The sequence below is a fragment of the Cebus imitator genome, unplaced genomic scaffold (assembly GCF_001604975.1).
Source record: "Cebus imitator isolate Cc_AM_T3 unplaced genomic scaffold, Cebus_imitator-1.0 Scaffold478, whole genome shotgun sequence".
Lineage (NCBI taxonomy): Eukaryota > Metazoa > Chordata > Mammalia > Primates > Cebidae > Cebus > Cebus imitator.
The window spans coordinates 125,924-139,842 of NW_016107793.1; the positions used below are offsets into that span (position 1 = coordinate 125,924).

General features: G+C 46.4%; 1 protein-coding gene across 5 annotated transcripts in view; it reads right to left on the bottom strand.

The window, feature by feature from the left end:
- Window positions 1–9,545, bottom strand: part of KIAA1191 (KIAA1191 ortholog) — a 16,807-nt gene extending 7,262 nt beyond the window's left edge. Inside the window, exons 1-5 of one of the 5 annotated variants that reach the window (XM_017512776.2) lie at window positions 9,327–9,545; window positions 7,895–8,002; window positions 7,558–7,644; window positions 4,035–4,213; window positions 771–897 (exon numbers count right to left, since the gene is read on the bottom strand). In XM_017512776.2, coding sequence (XP_017368265.1) covers window positions 771–897; window positions 4,035–4,213; window positions 7,558–7,585 — 334 coding nt within the window. In that variant the 5' untranslated portion in view covers window positions 7,586–7,644; window positions 7,895–8,002; window positions 9,327–9,545. The remainder of the gene's footprint in view (window positions 1–770; window positions 898–4,034; window positions 4,214–7,557; window positions 7,645–7,894; window positions 8,003–9,326) is intronic. The other 4 variants (XM_037732899.1, XM_017512777.2, XM_017512780.2 and 1 more) reach the window with 4 other exon arrangements.
- Between the last annotated feature and the right edge of the window lie 4,374 nt (window positions 9,546–13,919).

Genomic DNA, 13,919 nt, shown 5'->3' on the forward strand with positions numbered 1-13,919 from the left:
AAAAAAAAAAAAAAAAAAAAAAAAAAAAAAAAAAAAAAAGAGTCAACCAAGGAGGACCTCTATGTACCTTACCCCAGTAGAGGCACTACTGCTGACAAGCAGAGCCATGTATCTAATTGTTAACTTCCCACAGCAACCTGAGAAACCCTCCAGAATGAAGAATTTTAGCTAACATGTTATAAGGTTAAAAAAAATGCAAGCTCTCATATCAGGGTTCATTGGGACGACCAATCATACATTCTTAAGACAAAAGGCACTAAGTGGACCTGGTCCTCTTCCTGGTAGACCAACTTTGAGCTGTTCAATTAAAAAAAAAAAAAAAAAAATCTGGGGCAAAGGGGAAATGCCTCAATGTTTTGCCTTCTCCAGCAGAGCTTGAAACACTAACAACAGCAGCTGCCAGCCACCGAGCACTGGGCCGTCCCATCCTCACCTCAACCTCAACCTGCCAGTTAAATTCCCGATTTTAGAGCAGGGCAGTCTCTATAGTTAAGTAACTTGCCCAAGTCCATAGTGACAGATCTAGGACAAAATGAGATTGAATCAACAAAGCAGCAGGAATGCATGTAAATCAGATGAGATGCTTAACATTTGGCATGTCTTCCACCTAATAAATGGAGCTTCAATACTGACATGACTCAGCAGCCGAACTGACATTTGTTAGGACAAGGCAAGGTGGGCACATTGTAGAATCATCTAGTCGGCTTGTAGGGAGCCTCAACTCTTCCCCGCCCCAATGGCACTCTACGCAGAGGGTGAAGAGTGCTTACTTGTGATCAGAGAATTCATGATGACATGGGTAGCCTTAGCCTTCACCACTGGGACCTTGTCCACACTGTCAGTGGCTGATGACAGCGTCACGGCAGGGGAGGGTAGACTGGCCTCTCCTTCCTCCACCTGTTCAAGAGAGGTACAGCACAGAGCACTTAAGCAGGGCAGGGGAGTCACACACCTAAACTCACTCCTCTGGGGAGGATGTTACTGAAATCACATTAATCTGGTAAGTGAGGAAATAGTTGAAGGGAGGAGTTGGTCATCTCCATCCAGCTAGATAGGTATTATCCATAGTGACAACAAAGACATTATGTGAAGAGTTCACATTTATAAAAGTGGGAAAGCCAGAATTTGAAGCTCTGAGATCCACTACCTCCCCAGACTATGACCTTCCAATACACTATAGTACTATGCCAATGCAGAAGAAAAGCCTATTACGAAGCAGTGACCACACAGCAGGCACTGTGCTAGGTCTTAATTAACGAGGGCACTGGCTAAGTGTTTCTCACCCTGTGCCAAGCATTAGAATCGCCTGCAGGCTTGTTAAACAGGCTGCCAGGCCCCACCTCAGAGTTGGATTCAGTAGGTCCCGGTTGTTCTGGGGCGGAGTTCGAGAATTTGTTTCTAATGAATTCCCAGGTAATGCTGATGCTGTGGATCCCAAGACCACAACTTGAGGACCACTGCTCCCAAGGTTCAAGTAATGGTCTTTTGAAACAAATTAAAAAATCTACTTAGCTCCTAATTTTTAACATGCAAGAGCTGGGAGCCGCCACCTTCTGCAATTGAAACACCTGATACCTTGCTCCAGCCTAGCAGGGAGGAGAGAATAAGGCTTACTCTTTATTCTGTGCTTATCTGGAAGAACTGATAAGATGGTTGAAAAGTGGGGACAGATAAAAAGTACTGAAAATGTTGTATCCTTACTACAAAACAGAATTTATACCTTTAAGCTGTGACCTTGAGTAAAACTTGAGCCTATGTTTCCTTACTGGGAAGATGGTTGATTCCTAACATGGGAAGAGTTAGGGCAAATAAAAGACTGCATGGAGTCAAGCGGAGGTCTCCTTTACAGCAGCTGTTCCAAGTTGTCAGCTGTTCCAGCTGAGGCCCCACAGAAACCTGGAAGCCTGCTTATCCCTTGCCTTGTGGAGCCATCAGCAGGGTGTGTGGCCTGGGAAGTGCCACCAGAAGCCCTCTCACCTCCTGCTCTGGACCTGAAGCCCACTGCTCTGATGTTGCAGGCAAGCTGCATCAGGCCTTTTCTCCTTGCACTTTTGCTACTTGTTACATGGAATACTCTCTCCTGAACAACCAACTGGGTCGTATTTCAGTATATAATTGATACAGGGAATATCCCCCAGAGCTGTAGTGGGCACTTTCCTAGAAAGGAGCTTTCTGCCCTGAGAGTATATTGGAGGGTGGGGAAAAAAAAACACTCATTAGAAAGAATCAAATATGGCTCTACAAAGAGAAAGTGACAGGCCTTTGCATCCCCTTTATTTAATCCCCAAAACACCTCTACAACATAAGGTATTCCCAACTCTTAAAGGGAGACACTGGGGCTCCGGGTAAAGCTGTGTGCCCAAGGCGTTGCCAGGACAGACCACTTGGAATTCACACCAAGGTCTATTTCAGTGGACCCTTACTGTGTACTGCCTGTCAGGCCCTGAGCTATCATATGGCTCAAAGGTCAGAGAAACTGGAGCTAGGGGGTAAACACCCTATGTGAACTTGGCAGGCCTACTTTATCCAGGCAACAGTATAACATTTTTTGTATTATTGGTGGCTGGAGAGTCAGAGGTGAGAAATGTCCCTGAGATCAGGAAGCACAGGCTCCAAAAATGCGAAACCTACGAAACTGGACTGCACAAAGGACTGTGAGGTGTATTAGGAAGGGCCTTAGGAAGGAGACAGTTACAGAGGACGGCCATGGGAAAATGATGCTGAGGCTGGAGAAACAGCATGAGGAGAGGCACAGCACGTGTTCAAGAAAGGGCCAATTTTTTCCCCAATCACAAAATGAACATCTTTGGGGAATCTCTGCCAGGCCTTCTGCTGGATCCCGCAGATAGAGTACAAACCTAGACATGGCCCCTGTCCTCAGGAAGCTAATGGAGGGTGAGAAAGCAACGCAGGGATGGTGACAGGGACCATGATACTGTGGAGAGCTCAAAGGGAGAGGTGATGGCCTTATCAGGAGGATGGAGATGTCAGAAAAACTGTCACAGAAGAGTCTTCTGAGTTTAGACTTTAAGGATACCATTTTTCAGGCAAATGAAGTAGGGAGAAGGGGTGAGAGAACAGGATGTGGATGGTAAATATCCTAAACAATCAGGGCAGTGTGAGCCAAAGACTGAGAGGCAGAAAATATGCTGCTAAGTGCAAGAATTGTAGGTAACTTGCACGGTTCAAGCACTGGGTAGGAGAGCTGGGGAGAGGCAGGCAGGACTTAGATCACATGGAATGTGGCTGAGCCTGGATTTAGCTCTACAGGGAATGGGAAGGGATTATGGAAGGGTCAAGGGCAGACAAGGCCATTCTAGTTTTGAATTAAAAAGAAAAAAAAACCTGGCCAGGTGCGGGGGCTCATGCCTGTCATCCCAGCACTTTGGGAGGCCGTGGCAGGCGGATCACGAGGTGAGGAAATCAAGACCATCCTGGCCAACATGGTGAAACCCCATCTCTACTGAAATACAAAAAATTAGCCCGGCATTGTGGTGGGCGTCTGTAGTCCCAGCTACTCGGGAGGCTGAGGCAGGAGAATTGCTTGAACCTGGGAGGCGGAGGTTGCAGTGAGCCGAGATTGTGCCATTGCACTCCAGCCTGGCGACAGAGCAAGACTCCATCGCAAAAAAAAAAAAAAAAAAAAAAAAACAAAAAAAAAAAAAAAAAAAAAAAAAAACAAAAAGAAAGAAAGAAAAGAAAAGGAGGGGGAATTAATTTTAAAAACCATCTATTGGGTACAGTGTACACTATTCAGGTGACAGGTGCACTAAAAGCCCAGACTTCACCACTATACAATTCATCCATGAGAACAAAACCACGGGTAACCCTAAAGCTACTGAATTTTTTTTAATGAAATAAATGAAATTTTTAAAAAAGCAAAAAAGACATCAACTATAACTGAGGCACAGAAAACACATACAGGGAGTGGTTGCCGCCCGATTCCATGGGCACAGAGAGCCACTGAAGGCTTCTGGAGCAGAGGAAGGACAAAGGGGTTGCATTTGCTGGAAGTGGCCAGCAGGGTCAGATACCTTGGCGAGGTGCTGATACTTGCGCTCTGGAATCACTGGCTTCCAGGGGACACTGCCCATGTCCGATGGAGGAGGAGTCATGGGTGCAGGGTCCTCGAGGGTATCATCATAGCTGAGTGCCCGGCGGTATATCCCGATGGGCAGGGACATCTTGCCTAGAGGCCCACTAGCCTCAAGAGCTAAGAACAGAGACACCTGTCAAGACAGGTTCAGCAACTGGACATAGCAGTAACTTTAATCTGCAGGAAGGAAAGTTCTGAAATACTCTTGTTCTCAGACAGAGCAAAAATAGCTTGTTCTGGAGCAGCTAATCCCAACCAGGAAAGGCCAATCCCTTCCTCTATGCCTGACACTTTGGGTGGTGCACTTACCCACTCGGGCATCCTCATCCTTTTTTTAAATTTGTTTAGAGACACAGTCTATGTTGCCCAGGCTGGAGTGCGGCAGCACAATCACGGCTCACTGCAGGCTCAATCTCCTGAGCTCAAGTGCCTCAGTCTAGTGAGTAGCTGGGATTCTTATAGGCATGTGCCACCATGTCCCACTAATTTTCATGGATTAGGAAACCTGAAGTTCTATTTAAATGTACTTGGCCACAACTTCAAAGTACAGTTTGGAATCAAACCCCAAAACTATCTGATTTCAAAGCTGTGTCCTTTATGCCACAGAAGCCACCCTCTGATGCAATACTAAGGCTCTCAATTCATGCAAGACTGAGGACATGACATGACAGAGGATACGAAGTTCTCATTCCCATTTCATAGATGAGGAAACTAGGGTCTAGGGGTAAAGTGAGCAGCCCAAGTTCATTCAAAAATGGCGACCTGGGGCTCAACCAAAGTCTGTGAATCCTCTACCTTCCTTTCCCCACCAAAGAAAACAAAAGCACTATAAAAAATGTTGTCTGGCATCATCTGTAGTTTCAAATATTCTGTATGACTTATTTAAACAATAGAGTCACTTTCCATCATAGAAATTATTGACAACCAGTCTCGCAAACCACCACCAGCTGATCGTGCCATTCCTGTCTACTGGAACTGATCCCCAGCATGTCCAGCTGTGATGCAGCCACCACATTCAAGGGCACTCTCAGCTGTGCCAGGCCAGACAGCCAAGTTCATTGTGTTTGGTTTGCTAATCCTTCCATATCAGAACTAATATCCAGAGCCTACCTTAAAGGTGAAATTTTCCTGTTGCTAAAATCACATAATCATACTCTCTAAGACATCAACCTGCCTGACAATAAGCCCAAAACTACAATAGATTTCATATAAATGGCAAGGGGACCAAGCAGCTACCATTGTTATTACTATTGCTCCTAATAATAATTAACAAAAGCATAGAAATAAAAAGAGGATTAGTGGTTGCTGGGGGTGAGGAATGAGGATATGACTGCTAATGGTATGAGGTTTTCCTTTGGAGGTGATGAAAACATACTGTAATTTGGCCAGGTGTGGTGGCTCTCGCCTATAATCCCAGCATTTTGGGAGGCTGACGTGGGCAGATCACCTGAGGTCAGGAGTTCCAGCCTGGCCAACATGGCAAAATCCCATCTCTACTCAAAATACAAAAAATTAGCCAAGCGTGGTGGCATGTGCCTGTAGTACCAGCTACTTGGGAGGCTGAGGCAGGAGAATTGCTTGAACCTGGGAGGCAGAAGTTGCAGTGAGCTGAGACCACGCCACTACATTCCAACCTGGGCAACAGAGTGAAACTCCATCTCAAAAAAGAAAGGAAAAGAAAATATGCTGTAATTAGGTTGCAGTGTTGTTTGCACAACCCTGTGAATATACTAAAAATCACAACATCGTTGACTTTCAATGGGTGAATTTTATGGTATGTGCATAGCATCTCAAACACACAAGCAAATAATAATTATTAAGTCTTCCTCCTGGCTAGACAATTACATCCCTCATCTTACCTAATCCTCATTAAGCAGATGTTCTTCCCATTTTCCAATTTCCCATTGTTGCGATCAATTTGCCCAACATCACCCAGCTCAAAAGAGTACGCTGGGAACTGGAACACAGACCTAAGCCAGTGCGCGCACACTGCATGCAACACACTACAAAGCGTTCGCCAAATGGGCACAACCCTATGGCTCATGATGGCTACATAGAGTTTACGGTAATCACAGCAACAATGAAAGACAAACTAAAACAGAGCTGATGATGTTAAGACTGGCGATAGATCTACATTAGGGAATACAGGAGACTTCTATTAATCCACCTATATGGGGAGCAATTTCAAAAACATCTTAGACTCCCACTGAACAGCCATCCTAAAAGTAATAAAGTTGGCTAATACTTACGAGAAAATATGTTCCTATAAAAAGAGACCAAATGCATTCTGGGTAGTAAACGCATATTTATCATTAATTTTTAACTCCCATTTTTACATATTTTGTTTAATCTTTCACAATCCTAAGAGATACGAACCATCATCTTTCTTTATCATAATACTTTACTAAGAATCAGAAATTTAGTGATTCAAATTTAATTAAAACTCACTTTCCCTACTCATGAAACAATTCAGGGAGTGATTGATGGTGTCAGTAACCCAGAAATTGACTCATTAAGTGTTGCTGTGAGCATTTTCATGATTAAGTTCAATCTGCCATTTAAGCAGGCTGGTGCCTTTTTACCAAGACTTCCATCTCACCTCCCCACCACCACCAAAAAGGTGAGTTTAATTACTTTGGTACATACTACAAGAACTGCACAACTTATTCTGAATTCTTATTTGATATCTGTAGTAAAGTAATAAATTTACCATAATACCCTTAAATGAAGTGGCTGTTCTCTTTAAATTAGGTTAAAGTTTAATACTACGGCTGAGTTGCTAACAAAATATTTAAATGATGCCAATCTAAGGCTGGGCACAGTGGCTCACGCCTATAATCCCAGCACTTTGGGAGGCTGAGAAGAGTGGATCACCTGAGGTAAGCAGTTCGTGACCAGCCTGACCAACATGGAGAAACCCCATCTATATTAAAAATATATAAATTAGCTGGGTGTGGTGGCGGACACCTGCAATCTCAGCTACTCAGGAGGCTGAGGCAGGAGAATCACTTGAGCTCGGGAGGCAGACATTGCAGTGAGCCAAGATCGCACCACTGGATTCTAGCCTGGGCAACAAAGTGAGACTCCGTTTCAAAAATAAAATAAAACTGGCCAGGCTCAGTGTCTCACACCTGCAATCCCAGCACTTTGGGAGGCTGAGGCAGGCGATTCACAAGGTCAGGCATTTGAGACCAGCCTGGCCAATATGGTGAAATCCCGTCTCTACTAAAAATACAAAAATAGCTGGATCATGCCACTGCACCCCAGCCTGGGCGACAGAGCAACACTCCATCTCAAAAAAAAATAAAATAATAAAATAAGCCAATCTATTAAGTCTCAATACTCGCCTAGTGGCAGAGATTAACCATTAATAAACATGTAATTCAGATAAAATGGTTTCTGTCTAGCTTAAAACATTAATAAGGGCAAAACATGATTTAACCAAGAAGAATTAGGTTTACCAGGCACTTCTGGTTGTCTTGAAGCCATTGAAAGACTGGGATCCAGTTGCTTTTTCTATATAGAATTCCGAGCTGAGTCCCTGCCACCTAATAAAATAACAAAGGGCATTTTCTTATGGTGAACACCAAAGAATAGCGCAAATGCTGTTCTTCCGACAGGCACACAGAATGTTATGGCTTGTTTACAAGGTTGAAACACACATACAAGAGCCAATGGGTGACAAATATGCCAATGAAAAAAGGATAAAGTCAAAGGTCTCACCACTCCCGTGGCTCATCTGAACACCTGTGAGATGACAGAGCTAAGACGCCATACATGGTGAAAAAGTCACCTTACCACGGTGAAATGATGTGACGACTAAGCTGACAGACAGATGTTAATGAGGAACATGGTCCAGCTGCTGCAAATTAGCAAAGCTTCCCAGGAAGAGTCCATCCAGAGGTTCTAATAACAACAAACAGCCAGCATTGGAACAGCCCATCAGTCTGACACTTGTTTATTCCCCACAACGACTTTGCAAATGCTATTACACTCATTTCATTTTCTTAACTCACAGCAAGCGGCCAGATACCACAATAGGGAAATTTGCTCTTTATTGCTAACACTATAAACTATTTATAGCGTTTATCTTGTCTTTTAATCCTTGCAGAAAGATGACAAAGCAGACATTATTTATCCCAATCCTAATTTATTTTTTTTAAAGCTATCTCTTCCATGAAGGATAGCCGAAATTTAAAGAGAAGGAAACTGGACCCAGGAGGGCAGATCACTTGAGGTCAGGAGTTCAAGACTAGCCTGGCCAACATGGTGAAACCCCGTCTATACTAAAAATACAAAAATTAGCTGGGTGTGGTGGCGGGCGCCTGTAATCCCAGTTACTCGAAAGGCTGGGGCAGGAGAATCGCTTGAGGCGGAGGCGGAGGTTGCAGTGAGTCGAGATCACGCCACTGCACTCCAGCCTGGGCGACAGAGTGAGACTCGGTCCCCAAAATTAAAAATTCTAAATTTTAAAAATAAGGAGAAGGAAACTAAAAATCAGAGGAGTTAAATAAATTTGTCCACGGTCACAGATAAGTGGCCCATCTGCAAGACAGGGAGTTTCATGCCCAGTTTCCATGGGAGTTAAAACGAGGGCCTGAGAAAGTTATTCTACTATTTTTCAGCTTGCTGTACTGTCCCTCTATTCTGATAGGGCTGAGGGAGCAAACCAGTTATTGACAGTTCATTAAGAACGTCGCAAAGGCAGAGTTCAGCAATCCTCCCTATCCAGAGAGCATTCCCGCCCCAGACATATCCCCTTACCTTTTCCCTTTCCCTGTGCCCCCACACTCCAGCTCACCGCTCCTCTACCCCTACTTCACAAGATACAAGACGGTGCCGCCAGGATATGAAAGGCTGGCTGCTTTTCCCACCCCTCCAGGCCAAGATTAGGGCCAGGACCCTAGCCTGAGGCTCCCGAGGGTGTGGCAAGGAGAGGGCTTGGGAGATGAGGCTGAGGACAAGCAGCGGGCTGGGCTGCTCCCAGGAAGCGGAGGGGAAGCCCGTACCGGAGCTGCAGGGTATCACCGGAGAGAAGCCCCATTGCGGGGACCCCGGACAGCGGAACCAGGGCGCAGCCCGGCCGAGCTCGAAGCCAGGCTGAAGGGTTAAGGGGTGGGGAGAGGGGAACTACTTGGAGGGGCCCCGAGACCGGGCCTCGCCGGAAGCGTCCCTCCCGATCCGCAGAGAACGCAGCCCTAGGGAGGGCCCAGGCCCGCCATCAGTTCACCTGTTATCCTGCTGCTGTGGGGCTGCCTGTGGCCCGCAATCCGGCACTAAAAAGGTTCCGAGGGCCCACGTTTCCCGAGATGCTGTGGCGCAGTCTGGACCCAAGCCATGGTGAGAGCTGCGGCGACAGAGAAGGTCTCCAGGACCTACCAGGAAGCACTGCCCGCCGGGCGGGCAAGCAGCCCTTGAGATAAAGCCTCCGGAGACCGCGGAATCTCGCGCGAGACTTGGCCCACATGCACTCGGGGCATACTGGGAGTTGTAGTCCACCACCACGAGACCCCACGCCCTTCGCTACCCAGCGGGTTGCCTAGCCGCAGCTCTCAGTGTGGAATCCTCCAGCCCCGAAAGGAAACACCACCCCTCACCACCACTTCCTCTTCCCCTGTGCTGTGCCTGGGTCCGTGACAAGCTAAGGGAAGATAGAGATGGCATAGTAAAATGACACCCACAAACCTAATCCCTCAAGGCTCAAAAAGGGCTGCCAAGTGCCAGCACTTGTCATCCTATTTTTCCCACTTCACGGAGGTGAAGCTGAGACTGAGAGAGATGAAAAGTCACTTTGATTAATAAGCGGTGTAGTGAGCACGGACTGTCTTCCAAAAACAGCGGGGATAGGCAGGCTTCATACTAGTAACTGAGCCAAAAAGGGGAACCGACCTCACCTGCCTCCCCTAGGAAAGGCGATCCTAATATCATTTCTCTATTACAGTAAGGAAAGTGAGGCTTCGAGGCACCAGCTAAGGTGCCAGTCACATCCTGAAAGAAGACTTCTCTTATCCTTAAAGGGTTCACAGAGAAGACAAAGCAACGAAGTTAAAGCAGAAGTTGCAAAAATCTATCCACATTTCTACCCCAGTCCAAAGCTTGCCATCAAGACCCATCTCAGGAGGGCTATGAGTGGTGGTGAGGGGTGGATGTCACATTTAGATTTCAGCATTTGAGGCTTCCAGGCATACTGGCAGAACTGAGAGGCCTTGCTAATACAACTTTAAACTGTTTAAGCTGTTTCCAGACCAGGGTGCTTGAGTGCACTACAAATTAAAGTCTTTAATGAATTATATAATTAGCTTATGAATAGCACAATTATACTGCAGCATGATTGTGTGTGTGTGTGTGTGTGTGTGTTAAAGGTGTACTTTTGTTAATTTCAAGCTTTTAAAATATGCCATATTTTTAACTTCTGTGGAAGCAAAGCTGGCACCTTGCTCCTTATCCACCACAGTAAGGGATGTATATCACATCTCAGTAAGAAAAGGAAGAAATAGCACCTTGCACTTTTATATAGATCATAAGATGGGATCATCTCATTTATTTCTTAGCCACAAATATATGAAAACTTAAGACTTTCCTGGAAGTTACTGACTCTGATTAAAACAACTTTGTCTGGGCACAGTGGCTCACGCCTGTAATCCCAACACTTTGAGAGGCTGACGTGGGCAGATCACCTGAAGTCAGGAGTTTGAGACCAGCCTGGACAGCATGGCGAAACTGTGTCTCTACTAAAAATACAAAATCAGCCAGGCATGGTGGCAGACGCCTGTAATCCCAGCTACTTGGGAGGCTGAGGCAGGAGAATCACTTGAACCAGGGAGGCGGAGGCAGCAGTGAGCTGAGATCACACTACTGCACTCCAGCCTGAGCTACAGAGTGACTCCATCTCAAAAAAAAAAAAAAAAAAAAAAAAAAAAGGGAGGCGGAGGCAGCAGTGAGCTGATATTGTGCCACTGCACTCCAACCTGGGCAAAACTCCATCTCAAAAAAAAAAAAAAAAAAAAAAAAAAAAAAAAACCTAGGCCGGGCGCGGTGGCTCAAGCCTGTGATCCCACCACTGTGGGAGGCCGAGGCGGGTGGATCACGAGGTCAAGAGATCGAGACCATCCTGGTCAACATGGTGAAACCCCGTCTCTACTAAAACTACAAAAAATTAGCTGGGCATGGTGGCGCATGCCTGTAATCCCAGCTACTCAGGAGGTTGAGGCAGGAGAATTGCCTGAACCCGGGAGGCAGAGGTTGCGGTGAGCCGAGATCGTGCCATTGCACTCCAGCCTGGGTAACAAGAGCGAAACTCTGTCTCAAAAAAAAAAAAAAAAACTTTTATCCCTGATATTTGTGGTACCAATGTCTGAAGCTGTCATGGTTTTGGTGGATAGCACCTATGTAAACGTTTTTTGTTTTTTTTTTTTTTTGAGACAGGGTCTCACTCTGTTGCCCAGGCTGAATTCAGTGACACAATCATGGCTCACTGAAGCCTTGACCTCCCAGGCTCAAGCAATCCTCCCACCTCAGCCTCTCAAGTAGCTGAAATTACAAGTGTACTCCACCATGCCCAACTTTTCTTTTTGTAGAGTGGCATTTTGCCATGTTGCCCAGGCTAGTCGAAAACTCCTGGGCTCAAGTGATCCCCCTACCTCGGCCTCCCAAAGTGATGAGATTATAGGCATGCACCACCACACCCAGCCTAACTGTAAACTTTTAATCTTAGCAATTTTGTGGGTTTTCCCCTCTACCTGGGTGTTATTTTTCAGGAGGAGCTAATTCTTTTTTTTTTAGACAGAGTCTCACTCTGTTGCCTATGCTGGAGTACAGTGGCACAATCTCGGCTCACTGCAACCTCCACCTCCCAGATTCAAGAGATTCTTCTGCCTCAGCCTCTGAGTCACTGGGATTACAGGCACATGCCACCACGCCCAGCTAATTTTTGTAGAGATGGTGTTTCGCCATGTTAGCCAGGCTATTCTCTAACTCCTAGCCTCAAGTGATCCGCCTCTTGGCCTCCCAAAGTGCTGGGATTTTAGTCGTGTGCCACCGCGCCTGGCCCAAGGAGGAACTAATTATTTTAATGCCTAGACTCCCATGCAAGACCTATTCAAGTAAACTGTTTTGCTAAATGGTTTAGTTTCGTAAGCTTTCTATACCAGCTAGGGAGGGTTAAGTCACAACCGAATCACAAGACTTAAGAAGGGTCCCTCCTGGCCAGCACAATGGCTCACACCTGTAATCCCAGCACTTTGGGAGACCCAAGGTGGGTGGATCACCTGAGGCCAGGAGTTCGAGACCAGTCTGGCCAACACAGCAAAGCACCATCTCTACTAAAAATACAAAAATAAACTGGGTATGGTGGCACACTCCTACAATCTCAGCTACTCAGGAGGCTGAGGTAGGAGAGTCGCTTGAACCCGGGAGGTAGAGGTTGCAGCCGAGACTGTGCCACTGCACTCCAGCCTGAGGGACAGACTCCATCTCAAAAAAAAAAAAAAAAAGAAAAGGTAAGGGGACAGAGAGACAGGGTGACAAGACTCCAGCTGAGAAATACGAGGATGGTTACTCACTCAGGAGTCAGGAAAGGTGACACAAGGCCAAATTAGACCTCGAGGTCTTCAAATTAGACCCCGAGGTCTTCAAATTAGACCCTGAGGAGCCTTCAGTTCTTCTTTTTTTTTTTTTTCTTTTCTGAGACAGAGTCTCACTCCGTCACCAGGCACCAGGCTGGAGTGCAGTGGCGTGATCTCAGCTCACTGCAACCTCCACCTCCCAGGTTCAAGCAATTCGCCTCCCTCAGCTTCCCAAGTAGCTGGGACTACAGGCACGCACCACCACACCCAGCTAATTTTTGTATTTTTAGTAGAGATGGGGTTTCACCATGTTGGCCAGGATGGTCTCGATCTCTTGACCTCGTGATCCGCCTGCCTCGGCCTCCCAAAGTGCTGGGATTACAGGCGTGAGCCACTGCACCCGGCTGAGACTTCAGTTCTTAAGGGATCAAGGTGCTTTTCTTTGAAATGACATAAAAGGTACATGAAGGCCGGACGCGGTGGCTCAAGCCTGTAATCCCAGCACTTTGGGAGGCCGAGGCGGGTGGATCACGAGGTCAAGAGATCGAGACCATCCTGGTCAACATGGTGAAACCCCGTCTCTACTAAAAATACAAAAAATCAGCTGGGCATGGTGGCACATGCCTGTAATCCCAGCTACTGAGGAGGTTGAGGCAGGAGAATTGCCTGAACCCAGGAGGCGGAGGTTGCGGTGAGCCGAGATCGAGCCATTGCACTCCAGCCTGGGTAACAAGAGCGAAACTCCGTCTCAAAAAAAAAAAAAAAAAAAAAAAAAAAGGTACATGAATGCTGAGATTAAATCCCTGTCAGGATTGTTTCTCTCTCTCTCTTTTTTTAGAGACAGGATCTCATTCTGTCACCCAGGCTGGAGTGCAGTGGCATGAACACAGCTCACGGTAGCCTCTAACATCTGTGCTCAAGCAATCTTCCTGCCTCAACCTCCCCAGTAGCTATAATTACAGGTACACAGCACCACACCCAGCTAATTTTTTATTTTTTGTAGAGACAGTGTTTCCTTATGTTGCCTAAGCTGGTCTCAAACTCCTGGCCTCAGACGATCTTATCACCTCAGCCTCCTAAATCACTGGCACTACAGGAAGATCTCGGCTCACTGCAACCTCCACCTCCCGGGTTCAAGCAATTCTTCCTCAGCCTCCCGAGTGGCTGAGATTACAGGTGTACACCACCATGCCCGGCTAATTTTTATATTTTCAATAGAGACAGGATTTCGCCATGTTGGCTAGGCTGGTCTCAAACTC